Source organism: Acomys russatus, chromosome 21, assembly GCF_903995435.1.
Source record: "Acomys russatus chromosome 21, mAcoRus1.1, whole genome shotgun sequence".
Taxonomy (NCBI): Eukaryota; Metazoa; Chordata; class Mammalia; order Rodentia; family Muridae; genus Acomys; species Acomys russatus.
Genome location: NC_067157.1, coordinates 10,564,991 through 10,590,351, shown reverse-complemented (window position 1 = coordinate 10,590,351; position 25,361 = coordinate 10,564,991). Strand labels below are relative to the sequence as shown.

The 25,361-nt window shown below is 44.2% G+C and overlaps 1 protein-coding gene across 1 annotated transcript in view; it reads left to right on the top strand.

Moving 5' to 3' along the window:
• Nucleotides 1–25,361, top strand: part of Mettl24 (methyltransferase like 24) — a 109,438-nt gene that overhangs the window by 52,005 nt on the left and 32,072 nt on the right. The window contains exon 4 of the mRNA XM_051164461.1: nt 635–863. Within this exon, the coding sequence (XP_051020418.1) occupies nt 635–863 (229 nt within the window). The remainder of the gene's footprint in view (nt 1–634; nt 864–25,361) is intronic.

Here is a 25,361-nt window from a genome sequence, read left to right as displayed (position 1 = left end):
ACATCTGTATGAGCCTTTGAGGCTTCTACAGTAGTAGACCTCACATGGCCCCTCCCTCTTAGTTGTCCCTTCCCTTATTCTCTTCCTTACTCCCCTCTTCTCTCCCCCTTCTGTCTTCTCCTTCTGTCTCAGTTTTTCTTTTTTTTTTTTTTTCTCCCCCCGTAACTATATATTCTATTTTTCCTTCTTTGGGAGGCCACACCCCTCCAGTCTCTTACTCTGTACCTAACCTCTGTGGTTATACAGATCACAGCATGTCTATTGAACCTAGTCAAAATTTTTACTTGCTTCATTGCTAATATATTTTACAACTTAACCAAAGCATTCTCACATGCCTACATGTCTAGCTAGTGAATTTGTGATCCATGACTCGCAGATTAAGTTTTAGCTTATCCAGAGGCTTTGATCGTGTGTGTGTGTGTGTGTATGTGTGTGTGTGTGTGTGTGTGTGTGTGTGTGTAGAGCATGTATCTGTGACATTCATTGAATGTGGATATTAGATGCGTTTTAAAACAGAAAGCGTGATGTCACTAGGAAGAGTGGCATTAGAGTTGTCAACTTACCCAGCTAACTTTGCTTCATCATATATATTACACACACATATATATCTTGATTTTCTCTCTCTGGTCTCTAGGCTGGGAAACGATGACGCACAGTTTGAGGTGCGCATGGCCAATGATGGATGTGAAGTGCATTGTTTTGATCCTAGTGTCGAATCAGCCCATGTTCTGGCGAGTCAGCGTCTCTGGCATCACCGTTTGTCCATTGATTGGCGGGATCCGCACCCAGCTGTGGCTGCTCAGAAACTGCATAGCAACACCAGAAAACTGGGAAGCGTTTTGAATGAATTCGGGCATCACAAGGTGAGGCTTCTCATTTGATTTCACAATTAAATAAAGTGCATAAATCAATTTAAGAAAATGAAAACCAAGCCTCATTCGGGTTCTTTCAGCTTTGAGTATACAAAATTAACCCATCTGTGCTTCTGTTTGGTAAGACACCGATTTTGTATACTATTTCTCAGGTTACTTGCTATTTTGAGACATTTGGCTCATAAAGTACAGGAAATACCTGTGGCTTTGAGTAAAACCTACTTTATGAAATTGAATGGACATCCTGCATATTGCAATTTATATAATGATGTCAAAGGGTGTAGAATATATGCAAATACTCCACTGTAAAGGAGTATCGCGGAGAAACCCAATCTTTGAACAGTGTTCTTTGAACCCAAGTTTTAGCATCATGTACCCCAGCTAACTGAAGCGCCTAAGAAGATGCTGGAAGTGTGGTTCTGGCTGTCATCGCCTCTTTTGGTCCCTATCTCTCTTTGAGCTTGGCCTGCCTTAGCCTACAGTTCCTTGCCTGGGGTGCCAGGTAATTTAAAACATGACAGAATAGGAATCCATCTGTGGAATAAGGGAAAAGGGAACTTGAAGTTTTAATTGGCTTATTAATCATTAATAAAAGGATTTTCCCTACACATTATCCCTTTTCCTTTCTCTCTTCTCTTCCTCCTCTTCTTTGTAAGAAAAGTCCCCGTCTTAGTTAGGGTCTCCACCGCTGTGATAAGACACAACGAGTAACAACATGTTGGGGAGGAAAGGGTTTATATCCTCCTACAGCTCTGGGGGAAGTCAGGGCAGGAACTCAGGGCAGGAGCCTGGAGGGAGGAGCTGATGGAGAGAGAGGGCATGGAGGAATACCGCTTACTTGGTTTGCTTGCTCAGCCTGCTTTGTTACAGCACCCAGGACCACTGGTCCAGCAGTGGCCCCACCCACAGTGGGCTCTGGGCCCTTCCACACCAATCATCAATGAATAAGGTACACCACAGGCTTGCCTACAGGCCAATCTGGTGGTACCCAAAAGTAGCCAGCCCATCCCTTTAACCGGACTGTCAAAGCTTTTTCAAGAACAACCTTAAGGAATTTATTGCTCTTCTAACGTGGGACTAGTTGTTGGTTTGTGCTTTGTTTCTGCCGCCAAGAGTATGAGGCACCCAACAGTCAAGAATCTTAACGCTTCCTACTTAAAATATTTTGAGTAAAATCTCTGAACAGAATTTTTTCCTCATGTGCCACTAAATTTTTTAGTAAGTATGAGAAGTGGGGGCATTTTTCAGAATTTTAGCCCAGTTTATTCTATTTGCCACTCCTACTTTTGCAAGCCTGCCATTTATTTGTTTGTTTGTTTGTTTAGGTTTTTAGAGACAGGGTTTCTCTGTGTAGCCTTGGCTGTCCTGGACTCCCTTTGTAGACCAGGCTGGCCTCGAACTCACAGAGATCCGCCTGCCTCTGCCTTTCTGAGTGCTGGGATCACAGGCATGCGCCACCAAGCCAGGCTAAACCTACCTTTCTTTACTGATGAAAATTACAAACCAATTCCTAGATTTTTCATATAGTGGACTCTTTGAGTTCGCTAAAGAGTCTTGTCAATCCTCTTTCTGGGCGTTACTCCCTGGCCCTGTCCCTCACTCTTCTGAGACAAGACCAAATAGACAAAAGGACTTAGTTAAAGTCAATGCCATTTTGCATTTTTTTTTTTTCGGTAACTAACATTTTAGGCAAAGAGTTGCTAAAGGAGAGGATGAAATGAGGCTTTGAAAAATTGATATGTGTACAGAATTTATCCAAGCACATGTCCTATAGAGAATATGTTTTGAGATAACGAGGCACAGACGTGAAGTGCATGCATTCAGCTCCCTGGGAGCTGCAGTGGGCTAACCTTCATGCTGAGGATGCTGTGAGGTATTCTGGCCCTGTGATAGCAGAAGCATTTATTTACAAGGGTACTTACAGAGGAAAGATGATTTAAAGGGCTGCTTTGCTCCTACGGTGACTTATTTTTTCTTAAAAACATTAATAGCAGTGAAAGTGATCTGCCTCAGAATTGCCAGGTATGTATTTGATTTTTTTTTTTTTTTTCTTTTAATTCATTGTTGGAGAGTGGAAGAGGTGTCTGACTCTTTGGGTGAGTTCTTCCAAACAGAAAACAACAGAAAGCAAACCAGCGCGAGTGAGCTCTTCCTTGAATAGCACACTTCTAGGGGCTGCGCAGTGCCAGATAAAAGGAAGCCTCAGTGGTGGCCTGGGGAGAGCACGGTCTGTTTCATTTCTCCGCATGTGTGCAGACGTTGGTAAACAGGACATGGCTGAGGCAAGGGAGGCAGGAAGAGCAAAACACCGGGAAGGATCGGTATTCCCGCTTTCTCCATGGATTCTGGAAGTGGCAGTAGAAGCCAAGTGATGCTTCGATGACTTTAAAATATCTCACTTAGTTTTGTAATAACTTCCACATTTGGTTGGGTTTTCTTTTTCTTCTTTTCTTTTCTTTTTCTCTGCAGCCAAGCCTCGTTTCTAGTCAAGCAAGGAATGTGAGGGCAAAATGCACCCAGTATTTGGAGACAGTGACAGAAAGATGCATATGGCATTTGTGCTGCTGTAAAGACTCTTTGCTAATTTTGACTTCAAACTATAAATCAAAAAAAAAAAAAAAAAAAAAAAAAAAAAAAAGCTTTTGCAGAAGCAGCTGCATCAGCAAAGCCGTGTGGACCAGAGGCCCCGTCTGCCAGGGACTAACATCACCTAGATGTAGCCTTGCCAGGCATGATTTACCGTCTGGCCCACACTGAAATGGTTGTTGCTCTTAACTAAGTCTATAAATTTTTCAAGACTACATGAAGATGAAACCTGAGGATTCTGCTCTTATTAATTTTATTGTGTAGCTTTTTTTACTCCCAAACTCTTTATCACAAACTCAGCGTTTCCTAAATGATCCAGGCCTGGTTATGACAAATTATGATCGTTATTGTTGCCAGCCAGCCAAGGGTGGCAAGTGTGGCTGTTAAACTGCAGCCCGCTCAGTGCCGGCCGATCTGAGCTTAGGGGGTTGGGAGGGTCTCCTCTTTGTGTTCAGCTCTGCCACTCCTCAGTGGCCAGAGATACTAGCTCTCTCTGGGTTTGGGCTGTGGTGGCCAGAGCTTGTAGTCTTTCCAGTCTTGGCTTCCCACAGTTTTCCCCTTGCATTGTCTTATCTCTTTGCCTTCTGCAGCCTCCAGAGTCGCAGTTCTCCACAGCCCTTTATTGTTGTCTTCTCCAGTCTCTAGAGGTTCAGGGCTGTTCTCCAGAACTCATCTGCTGCCCTCCAGGCACTACCGGGAGGGGGCGGGGGAGCCTAAAGCTGGTAGCCCAGAGAGTTGTCTACTTTTTTGCGCTACCCGCTCAACCCACTTTATCCACAATAAAGACCGCAAGGCACGCACGCAATAGGAGGACCACTCAGAAGAGGCTCTGTGAATGCCTAGTGAGGGGCGGGCAGCTTACATAGCTGGTCACCCATGAGCACATCCCTCTGCCTATAGCCACACACACATAGTCACATAGTCTGTGAAGATCATACTAGGCTTGTCATGGATGCCATCAGTGCCCAACTGAACTGAGGGTTTGGGGTGACTTCTGGAGTGGCTCTGACTGATCATCTGATGCTGTCATGGCCTACAAAACATTTTCAGGGGTTGGCTTAGAGTGCCTGGAATGGCTCTTAAGAAATGATTTTTTTTTTTCCTCAAAGCAAAAGCCATGGCTAGGGTAGTGGCCACGAGAGCTACAGCTGGTTTATAGTGTTGGAAGGAAACCCCTTTCATGCACCTGTGGCTGGACAGGAGCCTCCCCCAAGCAGCTGTGGGATGCTCCAAACAGAGCCCAGCTGGAGGAGTCACGCAAGCACTAGCTAGCTGAGAGCCCTCATGATTGCCAGGGCAAATGGAACTGAGGTTGCTGTTGCTGCCATCCCTGCTGAGATGGTACCAGGGTCACTCCCAGGCCCACTAGATTTGAGAGCCATGGAGACAGCAGAATTGGTCCCCAGCCAGACTCAGTCCTTTACAGACCTGGAGTCATGTCCTGGCTGAGCTCCTTAGCAACCTCTGTAGCTGGGTTCAGAAAAGGGGTTTTCTGACAGCTGTCAGGCAGGCAGCTGATTAGCTCACCTCTGACAATGCCAGTCATTTGAAAGGAAAACAAGCAAGCCAATCAAGCTTATAGCAAAGATCGAACATGAAAATGTCAGCCGTTGGGGTATTTTATCTAACAATAACCCAGCCCTAGCTGATGCCCTGAGGCTGGGATGGGTTTTCCTGGCCACACCTTCCTTATCAGGGACCTTCAGTCATGGCCATGCTGCTGATTGCTTGGTGAGCTGGCTTCCAGGCTGCTCACCTCTGAGAAGGCCTGAATCTGGATTTGAACTGCAAGTTGGCTTGTTAGTATTTGGTACAGGGATAGGTCAGCTGACCTCTCTGGCACTCAGTTTGCTCACCTGTGAAAGCAACAACATTAATAGTGTGTGACTTAATTTGGAGCTCTAGCTCTGAGAACACAGTATGGAAGCCTCCAGCTGAAAGGCCGGCATTTAAAGAATTGTGACCCATATTTTCAGTAACAAAATATTACAGGAAACGTTTGTTTTTCTTTCTTCGTTTGTTTGCCGGGAGAACATATCAACTTCATTTGGACGTTGCTAATGACAACTAATTTCAGACAAGAGTTGTTCATGAAAGCTGTGTGTGAAACTAAAGGGCACTTGGTCCTTCAGACATGGTCGAAAGAGAATTATTATTGTTTGCTGTCTTGGGGCACTGAACAGCTCTGCTGAGGGATTGTGTACAAAGTAAATACTGTGCTGCAGAGAGGGGCGGGGAGAGAGAGAGGGAGGGAGGGAGGGAGAGAGAGAGAGGGAGGGGGAGGGAGGGAGGGGGAGAGAGAGAGAGAGAGAGAGAGAGAGAGAGAGAGAGAGAGAGAGAGAGAAAGAGAGAAGAGGGAGAGAGAGGGAGAGAGAGCGGGAGTAAACAAGCCACTGGGAATTAATTGGAATCTGTTTCATGTGAGCAGATGTCCAGCTGCTTGGCCGGGCTGTCTGGTCAGCTGGCTCTGGGGAACTGGCTTCTTCCCTGTCCGCTCAGGTCTCTGCCCCGGCTGCCTCCTGTCACTACTCATCTGGCTCAGTGTCCTTGTGGGCCCTAGCAGGGCTGTGGCTTCCACCTTCCCGAGATGAGAGCCTGGCATTCATTCCAGAACGTCAGCTTCCTTCTATGGTTTGGTCTGCTTGAGAGAATAAGGAGCTCTCCCTTCCTTGGTACTCCTCACTCAGCCTCCGGCCGGCTGTGAGGACTGTATAGAAGTTCACTGATGTGAGTAGACTTTGGATCTGGTCATTTGGGGTAATTAATGTTTTTTTTTTTTTAATTTGCAGTTTTGATCATAAAGTTTATTAATATATCTTAGCAGATTTTTAAAATGAGATATGAAGCATTTAGGGACTAGAAATAGGCAGTGGTAGGAGCTCACTTAGTACCCAGAAGACTCCAGATTTGATCCATTGCCAAGTGGCTAGAGACCTCACTATAAAGCCAGACACACCAAATCTCTTAGAAGAACAAGTGGGGAAGAGCCTTGAATTCATTGGCATAGGAGACAACTTCCTGAACAGAATACCAATAGCTCGGGCTCTGAGATCAACCATTAATAAATGAGACCTCAGCCGGGTGAGGTGGTGCACACCTTTAATCCCAGCACTCTGGAGGCAGAGGCAGGCGGATCACTGTGAGTTCGAGGCCATCCTGTTCTACAAAGCAAATCTAGGACAGCCAAGGCTACACAGAGAAACCCTGTCTCGAAAAACCAAAAACCAAAACAACACAACAAAACAAACCAAAAACCAAAAACCAAAAAAAAAAAAAAACCAAAAAAAAAAAGGGACCTCATGAAACTGAAAAGCTTCTGCCAACAGAACAAAGTGACAGCCTACAGACTGGGAAAAGATCTTTACCAACCCTGCATCCAACAGAGGGCTAATATCCAAAATATATAAAGAACTCAAGAAATTCAACACCACCAAACCAAATTTTTAAAAAATGTGGTAAACAGAGGTAAACAGAGAATTCTGAACAGAGGAATATCGAATGGCTGAGAAACACTTAAAGAAATGCTCAACGTCCTTAGTCATCCCGGAAATGCAAATCAAACCAACTCTGAGATTCCATCTTACACAGATCAGAATAGCTAAGATCAAACACTCAAGTGACAGCACATGCTCGAGAGGATATGGACAGAGGGGAACACTTCTTCATTGCTGGTGGGAGTACAAACTTGTATAACCACTCTAGAAATCAATCTGGTGCTTTCTCAGAAAATCACAAATAGTGCTACCTTAAGGTACATACTGACAGGCTATGTACAATTCCTAGGCATATACCCAAAAGATGTTCCATTATACACCAATGACATTTGCTCAACTATATTCATAGCAGCTTTATTTGTAATAGCCAGAAACTGGAAACAACCTAGATGTCCCTCACCTGAAGAATGGATAAAGAAATTAGTTTTCCATTTACACAATGGAATACTATTCAGCTATTAAAAACAAAGAAATCTTGAAATTTGCAGACAAATGGATGGAACTAGAAAAGATCATTGTGAGTGAGGTAACCCAGACCCAGAAAGACACATATGGTATATACTCACTTATAAGTGGATATTAGCCCAACACAGATGTCCTCTGAGAGACTCCACCCAGCTGGGGATTGGGACAGACACTGGGACTCGAAGCTGGACTCTGGGCAGAGCACTCAGAGTTATATGGAAGAGTGGAGGGATGGAAGGACCCGGAGGGGTCATGAGCTCCACAAGGAGACCATCAAGGCTGGTGGAACTGGACACAGGGGGGCTGCACACACTGATGCACCAACCAAGGACAATGCATGCAGAGAATCTAGACCCCCTATTCAGATGTAGTCCATGGACAGCTCATGCTCCACGTCGGGGTGGGGAGGGGGAGAGGGACTGCCGCGAACTTCTGACATGCATCCTGGTACCCTCGATTTGATCACTGCCCTTGGCAGGTTGGCCTTGCGAGAACACAGAGGAAGGGGATGTAGGATATTCTGATGAGACCTGATAGGCTATGGCCAGACAGTGGCGGGGGGGGGGGGAAGGGGAGGGGCATCTCCCCATCAGAGGTCTAGGGAAGGGAAATAGGGTGGAAGAGAGAGGGAGGGTGGGACCGGGAAGATAAGAACAAGGGGACGTAATGTGAATAAATTATAATTAAAAAAAAAAAAAAAAACCTAAAAACAAAAAGAAAGCAGAGAGCAGCTGATAAGAAACAGCTCACGGAATAGGTACAGAGGATGCATGAAAAAAATCACTCCAGCTTGCTCATAGTAAGAGAAATGCAAACTAAAGTGGCACCTGAGTGTGTTTCATCATGTCATCAACCACACACCAGCAGCAGGAACATGAACTGGCACTGTCTTTCTGCGGAAGGTTGGCTAGAGCAACTCTGCTGTGCTTCTGTGCTCCTCCCTACTCGCAGGCTCCCACGTGTGTCAACAATGTTCCCTGTTTGCAGCACTGTGTGGTTGGGTAACCCTTCCATGTGGGTGTGGTTAAATCTCCATGTGGGAGTGTTAAACCACCATGTGGGAGTGGCACTCAGAGGAAGGATAGCAGGGTACCAAGAAGAGACTTGATACCCTATGAGCATATACAGGGGGAGGAGGTCCCCCTCAGTCACAGTCATAGGGCAGGGGAATACGGGGAAAATGGGAGGGAGGGAGAAATGGGAGGATAAAAGGGATGGGATAACAATTGAGATGTAATATGAATAAATTAATAAAATATATTAAAAAAATAAAAAAGAAAAGGAAAAGAAATTGCCACGTGGGAGTGGTTAAATGAAGCGCTATCTATCTTTTTGTGGTCTCCTTAAGATTCCTTAGTGAAAGAGAACAGGGCAAATCTTTTTTTTTTTTTTTTTTTTTTTTTTTTAATTTTATTTTATTTTATTTATTTTATTTTATTTTTATTTTTTTAATTAATTTATTCTTGTACATCTCAATGTTTATCCCATCCCTTGTATCCTCCATTCCTCCCCCCCCCCATTTTCCCATTATCCCCTCCACTATGACTGTTCCTGAGGGGGATTCGTCCCCCTATATATTCTCATAGGGTATCAAGTCTCTTCTTGGCTACTTGCTGTCCTTCCTCTGAGTGCACCAGGTCTCCCCCTCCAGGGGACATGGTCAAATGTGAGGCACCAGAGTATGTGAGAAAGTCGTATCACACTCTCCACTCAACTGTGGAGAATATTCTGACCATTGGCTAGATCTGGGAAGGGGTTTAAAGGTTTACCTCCTGTATTGTCCTTGGCTGGTGCCTTAGTTTGAGCGGGGACCCCTGGGCCAAATCTGGCCTATCATATTGTTCTACTTGTAGATTTCTAGGACCCTCTGGATCCTTTTATTTGCTGTTCTCCATGCGTCTCTCATTTAGAGTCCCAATAGGATGCCTTCCCCTCTGTCCCAGTTCCTGGTAAGTGAAGGCTTTCGTGGACATGCCCCTTGGGCTAGTATGCAGATATAAGTGAGTATATACCATTTGATTCTTTCTGCTTCTGGGTTAACTCACTCATTATGATCATTTCTAGCTCAATCCATTTTATCCACAAATTTCGGGAATTCCTTGTTTTTAATAGCTGAGTAGTATTCCATAGTGTATATGTACACAGTTTCTTTATCCACTCTTCTACTGAGGGACACTTAGGCTGTTTCCATGTCTGGCTATTATGAATAAGGCTGCTATGAAACATGGTTGAGCAAATTTTCTTGTTGTGTGCTGGAGCATCTTCTGGGTATATTCCAAGGAGTGGAATAGCTGGGTCTTGAGGAAGCCCTATTCCCATTTTTCTGAGATAGCACCAGATAGATTTCCAAAGTGGCTGTACTAGTTTGCATTCCCACCAGCAATGAAGGAGTGTTCCTCTCTCCCCACATCCTCGCCAGCATGTGGTGTCGCTTGAATTTTTGATCTTAGCCATTCTGATGGGTGTAAGATGGAATCTCAGAGTTGTTTGATTTGCATTTCCCTGATGACTAAGGAGGTTGAGCATTTCTTTAAGTGTTTCTCAGCCATTTGATACTCCTCTGTTGAGAATTCTCTGTTTAGTTCCAAGCCCCATTTCTCAATTGGGTTATTCGGTTTGGTGGTGTTTAATTTCTTGAGTTCTTTATATATTTTGGATATTAGACCTTTGTCAGATGTAGGGTTGGTGAAGATTTTTTCCCAGTCGAACAGGGCAAATCTTATGTACTGGCATGGAACATTTTTGATACATATTTTAAGCAAAGGAAGACACGAGGCAAAGAAACTGCCAGTTTTGAAAAAGAGCAAATGTGGATGACTTGGACTAAGTCAATTCTAACATTTAAGTTGTAGCCATCTAAGTAGGATTGTATTGATTTAAAGACAGATGGATAAATGTAATTGGAGTGTCAAGAGAACTTGCAAATAGAAATAATATACAATTTCGGTAAAGTACTAACATAATCCAACAGTGAAAATGGCAGTGTTTACAACAGATCTGTATGGAAAAGCAATGTACTTTGATCATACCCTCCACCTTCCTGTAGTGCCCCTACCCTGCCCTCTCCCAACCATGTTTTTAAATTATTTACAACCCTTCTGACTCCCACTAGTGCTGCCCGTATGCACACTGGCATGGGGCCATCCACAGAAGCATGGACAACCTACTAGTCATGTCCCCAAAGGAAAGTGAGTTCCCCTCCCCCAACAGCCCCCCATTATCAATAGACTGGCTACCGAGAGTAGGTTCTTGGGGAACCCTCCCTGGCTTGGGTTAGAATTTTGACAGGCTTGATATTAATTCAGCTAACCACAGTTGCTGTCTACAAAGCGATGTCATGTCCAGATGTTAGCAAGTCACAGCTCTCCTTCTCATTGGCTAACTGTTGCATTTGTTTTTATCCATGAAGTTCCCCGAGCCTTGGATGTAGGGAGGTTAACAGAGATGGTTCATGCGGTTGACACGCCGACCAGTTATGGGCCTTCATTAACTGTCACCCATTGTGAAAGGAGGTTTCCATAGATAAAGTTGAGACATTAACTTAGAACAAGACAGTCCTAAACATGAAAGGCAAAATCATGAAAATTTCTGGAGATGTCCAAGATCTTGAGATCGGCAAGTATTTGTTTAACAAGTTTGTGTATGTCTGTGTGCCATGTGCTTGCCTGATGCCTGAGGAGGCCAAAAGAAAGTATTAGATCCCCTGGAAGTAGAGTTTAGGGTGGTTATGATTTGTCATGGGGGTTCTGGGAATTGAACCTGCACCCAATGGAGACCACGCAGTCCTCTTAACCACCAAGCCATCTCTGTAGCCCAGGCAAACATTTAAGGCAAAAAATAAATAAAAAATAAAAAACATAAACAATAAAACACTTTAAAAAGATAGCATTTTGCTACAACTTAAATATACTTTAAATATAAAATATTCTACTTATCCAAGAACATTGCTAAGGACATGAAACCTAAGATCAAATATTCACCACAAACTTAGCGGAGTTAAAAACTTTTATCAAGAATGCACAAGGAATTTTTTTTTTTTTAAAGCAAGAGTAGGTTTATTATCAAATGGGTAACCATTTCTTTCTCTCCCTCCACGTTTCCTCCCTCTCCTTTTCTTCTTGCCTTGCTTTTCTTTCCTTCTTTATTTTTTTCATTCTGTTGTTGGCAGTGCCAAGACTCAAACTCCTTATGTGAAAAGCAGATCTGAGTGCAAGGGGTAGACTGAGGCAGACACCGGGCTACACCATCATCGTGAGAGCACAAGGAAGTTTTTGCACTAAAGGAGGTGGAGCGGCAACTCAGTTCAGAACTGGGCAGAGGTCTGAACAGTCACTTTCCCAAAGAAGATATGCAGAGGTGAAAACACAGGAGAAGATGCTCAACAGTTGTCAGGGGAATGAAAGTTAGAGTTAAAACAGATGGTGTACAAAGGCTACAAAATCAAAGAGATTGACAAGAAGCCATAATGAGGGCATGGGATAATCGGAATTCTCCAGCGTGTGTGTGTGTGTGTGTGTGTGTGTGTGTGTGTGTGTGTGTGTGTGTGTGTGTGTGTGTGTGTAAATGTGATGGCTTAGGAAGACTTTGACAATTTCTAGTTAAATTGGTACTATAGTTTAGATCTGGAGTGTTACCCAAAGGCCCAGGTATTACGGCTTGAGATCCAGCCCATGACTCCATTAGAAGATGATGTGGGAGGTCTTCAGGAAGGACCACTGGGACCCCAGACCTCTTCCCCCTTCATACCCTGGCCATGTAGTGAGCAGCTCTGTCCTGCTATGATGTGCTACCTACAGGCCACAAAACTACAACTCGGCCAACCGTGCACTAAACTCTCCAAAATGACTCTTTCTTCTTTATAATGGTGATCACCTCAGATATTTATAATAGCCATGGAAAGCTGATGACACACTTGAACGTGTATCTACCAATAGACCTATAAGCCTGCTTCTAGGTGTTTCAGGGAGAGAACGGAGCACACACGTCCACACAAAGACTTGTGCTTGAAGGGTCATCTAAGTTGTGCTCATAATGGCCTCTGGCCCAGACAGTTCAGATGTGTGTAAACAGCGGTGGTGGCTACTGTCTGCTGTAAACTTGATTTAAGAAGCACCTAGGAGACACTCCTTTGGCACCTTTCCAGAAAGAATTAGCTGAGGAGGAAAGGCCCACCCATGGGCTGGAGACCCAAGAGAATAAAATAGAAGGGCCAAATGAGCACTAGCTTGCCGTCCTCTGTTTCTAATCTGCCCTGTATCAGCAAACAGCCTTATGACTCTACCATCAGGCCCTCCCTCCCTGGTGGACTAGACTTGCTAAGACTGTAAGGCAAAGCCACTTTCTCTGTTTCGTTCCTTCTTGTTAGGTACTTCATAAGAGCAACAAGAAAAGTAACTGATACAACATTTGAGTAAATAGGTTATAGTTTGAATATATAAAAAACAATATGCCATATGCCATACCACCCAAAGGCTGAATATAGCTCAGAAAAAAAAAAGCTTAGTAATCTATAGAGCATGAATCCACCTTACAAATCCCATACTGGATAAAAGGGTGCACTGTGAACTGATTCAGATTCTAGAAAGGAGAAACCCTATTATCCAGTGGCCGAAAACTGACCAGGCATGTCCTGGTGCCATTGACAAAGGAGCAAAGATGGACGGAGGGACTCCCAGGGGCCTTTGAGGTGTGTGAGTGTTCTCTAGTGGAGTGTGTTGGTGGCTTACACCGGTGTTCATGAGTGTCACAAGTCTTTGGGCTATATGCTTGAAACGTATGACTTTGTTGTACATTAGTTATGCCCCAAGAAAGGAAAATTACAGAAGAATGCGTGGGTCTTGCCATCCCGCTGTTCACACAGTAGTCTTTGTTTGTCCAGCCTCTCCGGAAAAGCACTGAGAACCCGGGAGGTCTTTTTCCTCCAGGGAGAATAGATCACTGATGAGGGAGACTCTACACTGCACCTTTGGAATGTTGTCCCCTGTGAAGATTTAAGAAGTTAAAATATATTCAGTTGCTTCTTGCTGTGGTTTAAATCTTGATGTCTTCCTGAAGACTCATGTGCTGAAGGCTTGGTTCTTGGCTTGACCCTACTGGGGGGGGGGGGGGAGATTGAACCTTTGAGAGGTGGAGCCCCGTAGAAGGAAGGTGGGTCGCTGGAAACTTGCCCTTGAAGGGCTCTTAAGACCCTAGTCCATTTCTCTCTTTTTCTTCTGCTTCCTGGCTGCCATGAGACAGCCTTTTCAGCTCCCTGCTTCTTCCTTGAAGTTCTGTCTCATTACAGGCCTAAATGCAATGGTGCCGATCAACCAGAAATGGAAACCCTTGAAACTGTGAGTCCAAACCAGACCTTTCCTCATTCGAAGTCTTTTGTCTCAGGAGTTTTGTGCCATTTTTGGCACAATGATCGATAACTCATGTACTTCTGCGAGCTACATATAGGTGAATTCTGGAGCCTCCCCATCTATCCTCGTTCTCTATTAGTTGCTTTTTCATACTTTAAAATGTCATCTACTATTGTACTTTGAGTGATTTCCTTAGTATTAACTCCCAACTTTCCTTTGTAACTGTGTCCAATACAAAGTTTACACCATTTATTGATATTTTTACTAGGAAAAAAAATAACTTTTTACTTTCAAGATTTTAATTGGGATCTTTCCTGTCCATCTGTTCTTCTCTAGCTGTGCATGTTTTATTTAAAGATGCATTACTGCTGCTTACATCTTGTGAAAGCAGATCTTATTTTTGATCCCTCTGAGCATCCTAAACACACCAATTATAGCTGGACTGTTCAGTACAATTAATCTTGGAATGAATAACAATCCATTTGTTGTTCAGGTTATCCTTTGTGCTTATTCCTTGGACTGTTCTATGCCATTTGGAATTTTGATTTGCTGACTCATTTTCAGCGGAAGCTTCTGGTCTGGCTTTTCTCTTTTCTTTCTTTATTGGCTCACCCTTCTCGGCTGCCTGCTTTTGCAGTAGCCTCCGGTACCCAGCCTTAAGCAAGCGTTTGGGGGCTTCTACTCCCCCTCCCCCCAGTGATGCTTGGAAAATTCTGCCACTGAACCATATGAAATCTGCCTCATTTGCTGTGAACAAGGGTGTCTTTCTTCTCCTCAACTCTCCTAAGGGCAATGGTTAGTTTTACGCCAGATCTTCAGCCAGTGGTATTTGGAAATGTACTTCAGACTCCTTTCTGGGTCTAAGGAGCTCCACCCCAGCTCTGGCTTTAATCAACGACAATGGCTCTGGATTTTGTCTCAGAGGCCCTGCCTTGGCTTCTCCTCTGCGTAGAAGGCGCACCCCCACCACCACTGCCACCTGCTTGAAGATGGAAGGCAGTGCAGGCTGGCTCAGCCCTGCTCACTGTGTGAATGAAGTGCTCTCCTCTTCTGAGCGCTTGTTTGTCCTTTCCTTTTATCTTCTTGCAGTGATGCCTTTTTGCTTTGCTTATGGCATGGAGCAGGAGTATATTTCACTTTCGTATTTTCACTCACGTGTGCTTTAAATAAATTCAACCTTCTTGGAGTTAGCTTGATGATGTTCATGGACCAGCTTCCCTAGTTATCTTTCCTAACCCATATTTAAAATACCAGGAATCAGTGATTCTGAGATGTTTACACTGCCTGCAAATCATACCCCATATCATGATTTCTCAATTGTAGTGTACATGTTAAATACCTGGCACCTAATTAAAGTTATGATGGGGGTGGTGATGGCGGAGGTCAGAGGAGGGGTAGAGTTCTATATTTCTGGGATGTTCTGAGATGATGCTGAGGCTCCTAGCTGGGAAGCTACACTTTCAGCACCAAGGTCTATAACACACTTAGCGAAAGACAGGATCTAAGGATCCTTAATAGCAACAGACAGTGCTGGAACTTGAACCTAAGTGACGCCCCCTGGACACTGATCACTGAGCCACATATCCCTGCTCATGTCTTCTTCTTCCATACTCAGTGAGCATTCTTGTCAACATGGGATGAAGGACAGATGCTCTGCCTCCTACCTGTAGCTTACGACACCAGGTTCCTGTCTGAGCTGCCATCCTGGCACAAATTCTCCCCAGTTGGCCCATCATGTGAGCTCAAGGCCCAGGCTTGCCTGAGTTCTAGGTGATTACTGATCTACCCTTGAGCTAAAACCTTGGTCTGAGATGGGTCTTCCCAGCTGAGCCATGCTGCTCACTCGAGGGTCTTCCACTCCAGGCACCTGACCAAGTACTGTGAAAAGCCTAGGAAGCTAGCCAATCCGAGATCTCTCCAGTAGCACGCTAAGCCGGATGTTTAGGGCTCCAGGACTTCATCTTTTGACACAGTCTAGTGCAGTAATAGGAAGCAGAGCATCAGTAGGCAGTGGACACAAGCATGCAGACCTCTACTGAAGATTACGAATGTCTCCAATGAGCTTTTTGGTGAGAAAGCTTACCAAAGAACCAGCTACGCTGCAGTGTTATTTTAGGCCCGAATGCAATCGCCTATCTAAATTCTCTTGCATTCCCTTTTTCAAAGAGAGCCGTGTGTCATTTATCATTCAGTACATTTGAAGGCAGCTTCATCTTGTGGAATTACTCTTTAATCCTGAAGGTTCTGTGTTTCTGCGAAATCAGCCAGTGGTGATTTAGCAGTAATGAGTTATTCAAGGCGCTGAATTGCCAATTGGAAAGGCAGAGACGTCTTTCCATTTCTATCAGTCTGCAGTAGGCTCCATGGATAGGACGTCTTAGAATGTGAGTCCAGAACTTTGCAATTAAAACAAATGTTATTTCATTTTTTATTTGTTATAATTTACTCACATTACATGCCCCAATTGTTATCCCCTTGCTTTTATCTTCCTGTTCCCACCCTGCCCCCCCCCCCCTCCCACCCCCGCTTCTGCCCCGTTCCCACCCTCCCTCCCCTTCTGCCCTATTCCCATCCCCCAGGCCTCCGACAGGGGAGCCCCTCTTCCCCCACCTTCTGGCCACGGCCACAGTCTATCAGGTCTCGTCAGGATATCCTGCATCCCCTTCCTCTGTGTGCCCGCAAGACCACACTGCCAAGGGGCAGTGATCAAATCGTGGGTACCAGAGTGCATGTCAGAGAGGCTCAGCAGCAGTTCCCTTCTCCCCCACGTGGAGAATGAGCTATCCATCAGCTACATCTGAACAGGGCGTCTAGGTTCTCTACATGCATTGTCCTTGGTGCATCAGCACAGTTAAGAAATGAGGCTTGTTTTTTTTCCCCTCCAGTTTTGCCCACTCACCTATAATAGTGAGTCCCCTCCCTGCCCCCCCCCAGTGAGGCACAGTGCCTTATCTCTTACTGTTTTCAAGCTACCCTGTATTTAACTCTTAGCATAGACCTACAAACGGCTAGAAAAGCTGCCAGAGAGAGCACCAAGCACATGTGAATTAAGTTGTGGGTGGCATGGCTGTGTCCTTCTTACTGGATTCCGGGGGGCAGAAGTTCTGAGTGGCAAGCTTGTGTGGGAATAGTGTCCTGGGTCTGGGGATCTGCTGCCATTTGTATGGGGCCAAGCACTCTGCAGACTCTACTGAAACAGTGGGAAGTGGTAGGAAATAAACCAACACAGTAGCAAAGTACATAATAATGAAAGAATCCCAACTGCAAGAAGCACTCGATTGGAATGGCAAGCCAAGACCAGCCTAGAGAGGGGAGAGAAGTTAGGACCCTGGGAATGTCCAGCTGAAGAAGTTATTGCGACCCTCTTTTTTTCTTCCAGCCACCACAGGATGAGTAAATTTGACCATAAGTCAAAACCTTTGATGAGCCAAAATAACTATTATTTCCTTTTAAGTCGATAGTGTGTATAGCGAGGACTTGGATGACGTAGGCTGTCATTTGTAACTTCCCACCTCTTCCCACCGCCGTCCTGCAGGCGGGAAGAAGACCAGGAACTGGGCATACAACTTCTGCAGCACCCTCCTCGATTCCTCACCTAGTCTCTGAGCGCGCTGTGCCTCAGTTTCCCTATGATAAGCTATGTAATGTGATCGTGTATCCTGTAAGACCCACCACTGGAAAATGTGGTGCAGGCAAATGAACTCATGCTAGGGAGAAAAAGACACAGGGGGGATTCTTGAGACACCACTGTGATTATAATTCGTGGAGAATAAGGACCGATGTGGCTTGAAGACTGTGAAGGGGTTCAGCCTTATTACATATGAGGAAGATTCCACATGCGGTGCAAATGAGCCCTTGGGCGCTTCCTCATTGTTTTCCGTTGTTCCCGTGTATCAGGAGTGGGTGGACTTGTCTCAGAATCCTTGCCATTTTGCCAGAGTTTGTAGGATGAGAACCAGATGAACCTGGAGGGCTGACAGATGACTAGAAGTTTCCTTGCTTTCCCTTTGTATGGTGTCCTTTTCTGAAGGAGACTAGGGGTCTGCTATGAGCCTTGGATTTGGAGAGCCATGCAGCTTTGCACCGGCTTTATGTGTGTCTAATAACAGGACAACGCTTTTGACAGTAGAAGGCAGAGAGTTCGCAAATCCTGTGAGGATGTGCACTCCTGAGCAGGCTCTGAGGTTCCACATCTTATTTGTTTATTATTTACGTATCTGTTGTTAGGATGTGTGCATGCGCATGCGCGTATGCATGCGAGTTGGAGGTCGTAGAAGCGCTTTCGGGAGGTGGTTCTTTTCCTCCACCCTTTAGGTGAGTGCTGAGCTTGGAACCCAGGTGGTTTATCTGATGGACAAAGCTAATTTGGACATAAAATCTGGCTTATTTTCCATCCAGTGAAAATACCAGGAAAGGTTTCATTTGCTACTATTTGGTTAAGAACATAACGACCCTTAAAACCCCCATCGATTTCCCAGCATGGAGCGGCATTCAACAGTCTTGCAATTAAAACGATAATGTAACTTGTATCGCTAGAACGGCTCTTTAAAATCGGTGTGATGGGTGCACAGAGCACCATTAGGAGGAATTATGCAAAGCAACCTCCCTGTTCCAAGTTTTATTTTAAGATTTAATTTATTCCAGATTCTTCAGGGGGGAGAAAAAAAGCCCGCCCATGTGACAAGTCTGCTAACAGATGTCAATTTAGTTTTATAGCACATGCCTGCATTGCAGTGCCAGGAAACAGAGATTATGCTCTGTGCCTGCTGTTTATGGCACACCGCAGCCTCGGAGCGATGTGCTCCGGAGAGCGGCTGATTGCTAACCTGTGGGCACGAGGCTTACCCTGCTCCGTCATTGGCATTGTCAAATGTGAGCTTCAGTCTACTTCTTGCCAGATGAAGAGTGGCCCTGGAAAGAGCAGAAGGGGCTGAAAATGGGCTTTTCTCCACCTTAACATCATCTAAGCCAAGAGATAGGTTAGATTATGGTATGATGTGGGAGAAACAAGAAAAAAGAGAGTTGTGTATTTTTACATATAAAATTAATTTGAATAATAGGTACTAATAAATAGGTCACTGTTGCTGTTAATTTAAAGATCTGGCCTGATGAATGTCTATTGTCAGGCTATAATTACTATGGTGGTATTTCCTAACTCGCTGTCAATCAATAAAAACACAGACACCCGTTATATCTTAAAATGGCTTTGGGGCAGGGCAGATATTAATCCCTTAAACTACTTCCCATATCTCCCTGCCCCAATCCCATGCCATCTGCTTCTAATAATTTCTATCGCGCTACCTCCCATCCATAATCCACTTGTTAATTTTCTTAATCTAGACCAAATCCTCCATTCATGCCGGCCATGTGCTTCTTACTTCACCTCACTCGTGGTGGCGCAACCTCCTTCCTTCCTTCCTCCTCCTCTTCCTCCTCCTCCTCCTTCTTCTTCTTCTTCTTCTTCTTCTTCTTCTTCTCTCTCTCTCTCTCTCTCTCTCTCTCTCTCTCTCTCTCTCTCTCTCTCTCTGCTTCCCTTCCCAAGAACTTCTCAGTCCCCAAACCCTGTGAACTTTCACCCATACCCACTTTCCTCCAGCCCTGCCCAGGTAATGGCTTTACTTTATTAGTTCAACAGGGAGCCAGAGTTAAATGGCAACACTTGGGGTACATGACAGTCTGCAGTAAGAATCTCGGGGAGCAAGCAATTGACAAACACAGAGCATTAGACCATACCCCAACAGGTCACTTTTTAATATTGTTGTTGTTATTGTGGTTGCTGTTGTTATTTGTGATATCACAGCTTAGCCCTGCTGGCCTGAGACATCGTCAGGCTGGCCTGAACTTGCAGCAGCCTTACTGCTGGTGCCTCTAGTTTGCTAGGATAGTAGCCATTTGCGACTATGCCTGGCCTTGCTATTTTCAATTGTATTCAAGAGAATATAGAAAAAGACTTTCTAACGTAGGTGGCTCAGCAGTGTGTGTTAGTGTTAAGCCCACTAATTGCCATGTGTAAAACAGAAAGGCAACACCCACTAAGGAACAGCTTCCCTTTCCTACAGCCCCTTAGCTCCCGTAACTGTTAATCCACTTGTTGTCTTTGTGAATTCTCTGCTCTAGGTATCTCACACAAGTGCGTCTTCACACAATGCTTGTCCCTATCTCTAGCTGACTTATTTCACTTAACATGCTGTATTAGTTACTTTTCTGTTTCTATGAGAAGACGCCGTAGCCAAAAATGACTGCATAAGGAGGCATTTATCTTGGCTTATGGTTCCAGAAGGATAAGAATATTCCATGTGTGGAAGCATGGGGCAGGCATGGCAGGCAGGAGCAGAGAGCGGAAAGCTCGCATCTCCAACAGCAGGCACAAAGCAGAGAGAGCATACTGGGAGTAAGGCAAAGCTGTGAACTCCCAACGGCCACCTCAAGGGAAGCACTTTCGACAGCAAGACCATACTTATGAACCCTCCCCAAAACAATGCCACCAGCCAGGAGCAAATATTCAAATGCCCAAGTCTAGGAGGTATCCATTTCTCATTTTAAACACCACAGACATTTTCAGGGTTCCTCTATACTTGAAGCATGTATCAGAAACTCCTTCCTTTTTTATTTATTCATTAAAAAATTCTTTTTTCAGACTAGTGTCTTTCTATGTAGCCCTGGCTGTCCTGGAGCTATGTAGACCTGGCTGACCTTGAACTCACGGAGATCTGGCTGCCTCTGCCTCCCTGGTGCTGGAACTTAGGTGTGTGCCACTGCACCCCACTGTTCTTCCTTTTTAAAGCTGAAAAGATGTCTCATTGTATGTATCTAGCTTATCAGTTCATCTGTCAATAGCCACTTGGTTTGCTCCCAGCTCTTTCCTGTTATGTATGGTAATGTGACTATTAATATATGTGTACAGAGCATGCTTGCAACTCCTTTGGATGTATGTGGACCATGACGTGGCTCTATTATCATCATCATTATTATTGTTATTGTTATTATTATTATCATCATCATCATCATTATTGTTACTACTACTACTACTATCGTGGTGGTACTGGGGATTGAACCTAGGGCATGCTACACAGATGCTCTGCCACTCAGCTGGATTCCTAGCCCCTGTTGTTATTAGTATTAGTATTAGTATTAGTATTGGTATTTATTAGTATTAGTATTAGTATTTATTAGTATTAGTATTAGTATTAGTATTTATTAGTATTAGCATTAGCATTAGTATTAGTATTAGCATTAGTATTAGTATTCATTAGTATTAGTATTATTAGTATTAGTATTAGTATTTATTAGTATTATGAACCACCATCCATTTCTCATAGTGTGTACATCATTTTATATTCTCATTCTAAAAAGTCATTTGAAGTTAAAATGTAGTAAAAAAAAAAAAAGGCAAAACTCTTGGAATAAGCTGCAAAGAAGTTTGGTGTGCCACAGGGAGTTTTATAGAGAAATCCAATCTAATCTGTGATTTGTTTTGCACTCCTGCTGGCCAGGCCGCAGTGGGAGCTGGGTAAGGGATGGGTGGGTAAGAGGGCCACCCAGGCCATTGGTGATGGGAGAGTTTACTAATGGGCCCACCTTTTCCTTGGTTGTCTCAGTATAACTCTGCCAAGTTACAGAAAAACGTGTTTTCAGTTAGGTTCTTATTCTATACTTCCTCTAATATTTAGAGATATTCCTACCAGAGATGCCCCTCCCTTGCCTTGTGGGTGGGAGGAGGAAGCTCCCATGGGTGTGAGACGGTGTTAGGAAGAGAGGAGACATCAAGGGGCGGCTGCTCTTTCTGTTCTTAGAAAGTTGCCTCCATTCCCTAACTCTCTGAGGAATTGTTCTATAAAGAAAGCGGGAAGAATTTTTGCTCACTTTCCATTTGGCTTAAATCAGTAATATTTTGCTCAATTATTGCTCAAATATAAAATAGCTTATAGCTATTTTAAATTGAAACCTTAATCTTGAAACATGAAGGGAACCAGGTGTAGTGGCGCACGCCTGTAATCCCAGCACTCTAGGAGGCAGAGGCAGGCGGATCTCTGTCAGTTCGAGGCCAGCCTTGTCTACAAAGCTAGTCCAGGACAGCCAAGGCTACACAGAGAAACCCTGTCTCAAAAAACCCTATATGTGTGTGTGTATGTATATATACACATACGTATACGTATACACATATAAACATAAATACATATACATATACAGACCTGTACAGATGGCTCAGGTCTTCCAAAAGACCTGGGTTCAATTCCCAGCACCCCTATGGCAGTTCGCAACTTTCTGTAACTCCAAGATCTGACACCTTCACACAGATGTACATGTGAGAAGCAGGCAAAACACCAATGCATATACATAAAAATAAATTTCAAAAAAATCTGCCTTTAAAAAAAGGGACTATTTTGGCATTACATTAGAAGACAACTTCCTGTTCTTGATATTATAAAAGAAACATGATTACTTTATTTCAAAGCTAGTGAGGCACAGTTAGTATTCTAAGTTCTGCTGTTGTTGTGGCTGTTAGCAGTTGAGGTAAAGGCAGAGACTGGCCATGAAAACATTTGGCTCCGTTCTTTCCATAGAAAATGTTATTTCTTGCTGTTCACCATGCTGTTATCCCTCTGATTAACTAAAGATACCAGTTGTCTGAAGGGAGTTCTGAATTCCTCAAGGTTGCTCTGCTCTTGTTATTGGTGTGGGCGAGTCAAGTTGGATGGTGTTTTTAGGGTGTCCCTGGAACAACCGGCACACTCTGGGCGTCATTTCTGCAGAGTGAGGATAACATCCCAAGCAAGATGGTTGAGGGAGTAAAGACAATTGTCTGTCCAGTAGGACCACAGTACCATTTGCTACCCGGGAGCTGTCCACCTGCTGAGGCTGACCTAATGACCTTAGGGCAATGTTTAAATACTGGGATGGAGCATCATGGCGTGCCTGAAAGTGTGTTCCAGTCCTCTTTTATTTTCCTAATGGTCATGGGTGAATCTCTTATAGATCAATCATTTACTCGGATATTGTTAAGTTGGGAGGGGTGCCAGTATTCTGGATTGGGTCTTGGGAGTGTTTGGAACAGAAACAGTGCTAGTCTGAGGTCCAGGCATCCCCCCAGTGTCCTTGGAATGGATTTTGCTGCATTGACAGATAGGGGCATGGTTGGTGTGTGCTCCTGATACATCTGGGTACTTCATGATGTCGGTAGAAATCTTGTAGCTCTGAGCTTCCTGTGGGCATCTCCTGGGACACTGACGTAAATCACTCTGGGTTCTTTTGAATATATATATATTGTGGAGAGTGTTAAAGGATGGTATCTAATGTCAATCTCCAGTAAGTTCTCTCCCTCTCTCTCTCCCTCTCTCTCCCTCTCTCTCTCCCCCCCCCCCTCAAGTAGTCATACTCTCTCACACATACATATCTAGTGAGATTTTTTTTATATAATACAACTAATTAGCACAGCATAAGAATAGTGGTAGGGATAGGTGGCAGCCAGTCTTTTAGTTAGCCAGATAATTTAAGCTATCCAGAAAATTCTATACCATTCAATTTAGTACTATGCTTGATATATCTTCCCAAAAGGTATCAAAATTATATAACATAGAGCTTCAGGCAAGTTACAGAGACAGAGAAAGGGGTTGAAGGGACCAGGAGAAATAATGCCATAGGGCAAAAACAGTGACAAGTATGGCCCCCTCCCACTGTGCTAAACATCACCAAAGATGTCAAAAGAACCCAGAGTGATTTACGTCAGTGTCCCAGGAGATGCCCACAGGAAGCTCAGAGCTACAAGATTTCTACCGACATCATGAAGTACCCAGATGTATCAGGAGCACACACCAACCATGCCCCTATCTGTCAATGCAGCAAAATCCATTCCAAGGACACTAGGGGGATGGACGGACCTCGGACTTGCACTGTTTCTGTTCCAAACACTCCCAAGACCCAATCCAGAATACTGGCGCCCCTCCCAACTTAACAATATCCGAGTAAATGATTGATCTATAAGAAATTCACCCATGACCATTAGGAAATTATATATATATATATTTCAAGACAGGGTCTCTCTGTGTAGCTTTGGCTGTCTTGGAACTCACTCTATAGAGCAGGCCGGCCTCAAACTCACAGAGACCCACCTGTCTCTGCCTCCCTGAGTGCTGGGATTAAAGGCGTGAGCCATCTTTCACCAAACCCGGAGGTCAAGGATTGACTGATCTGTCTGGAAGTTGAGTCCCTGGGCTGCCCGTCTCCACCCCTTCCAGCACTGGGGTTATATGCACAGCTCGCATGGCTGGGACCTACACTTACATCCTGTGCTTGTGTAGCAAGCAATTTACCTATTGAGCCATCTTCCAAACCCCTGAACTCAATTTCTAACCTGTTAAATTTCCCTAATATATTCCTAGTCCTACAGATGTCTTGTACTTGTTTTCTTTTGAGGCAGGGTCTCACATAGCCCTGGCTGGCCTTGAACTTGCTGCGCTTGGCTGTGAGGATGACCTTGAGCTTTTCAGTTGTCCAGTTTGTGGGTGCTGGAGTAGAGCCCAGGACTTTGTACACGCCCAGGAAGCATTCTGCTAACTGCATCTCCAGCCTCCACTCCCTTCTTTTCACTTCCCTGGATAGCCTTACCTCCAATTTGGCTAAATACTTCCATCCCATGTAGCACTGATCACAATCTCCACTCCTTCGAATATCTTCCCTGTATTTGAACAAGCAAAAATAATTTCACTCATCTTTCAGATCTCATTCCAAATGTCATCTCTTCCACAAAGCCTTTCTCACGGGCATTTAGCTTTTATTGCATAAGTGATGTGTGTTCACTGTCAAAAATGTAGATGACAGAGAACAGGAAGGAGAGGGATGAAAATTAAAGTTCCCATTAATTCTGTCACTGGTGATACCTGTTATTGATATATGTAGTCTTTCATTCTATAGTTTTCTTTCCTATAGTATATGCATTTTAGCAAAATTACATCACTATCATACTATGTATGTTATCTTACACCCGATTTTCTTTTTACTTAAAATATTTTTAACATTTCTGTGTATCATTAAGCATTTTATTTAGGTTTACTGCAGCGTCATGTGCAATAGCAAAAAAATCTGGAAACAACGCAATTTTCTTGATGAAAGATAGAATAAATGAGAGTTTCTAAAATCTGTATGAACAAACATTCAGTGAGTATAAAAAAATTCTTATCATGGGGTGGTGGTGGTGCCTGCCTTTAATCCCAGCACTCTGGGTGCTGGGGCAGGGGAAGGGGAGAACTCAGAGGCGGATCTCTGAGTTCAAGGCTAGCCTGGTCTACAGAGTGAGTTCCAGGACAGTCAGGGCTGCACAGAGAAACTCTTATCTCGGGGGGGGGGGGGGGGGGGGGAGATTTACTTAAAATACCTACCATATATCTGTATTTTGCTAATAAAGAAAATATCCGAGCTAAATTGTTACAAATTGAAAGGGAAGTGCCAGATGGGGTATTCTATGACACCCAGAATTCTCACAGAAAGAAGTCCGCATGTAACTCTAGGCTTGTATATGTACTTTTAAACATAGGCCCTTGGGTAAGCATACTGGGGACCTTGAGATAATGGTACTTTTTCTGGTACCCTGCAATAAAGGGATA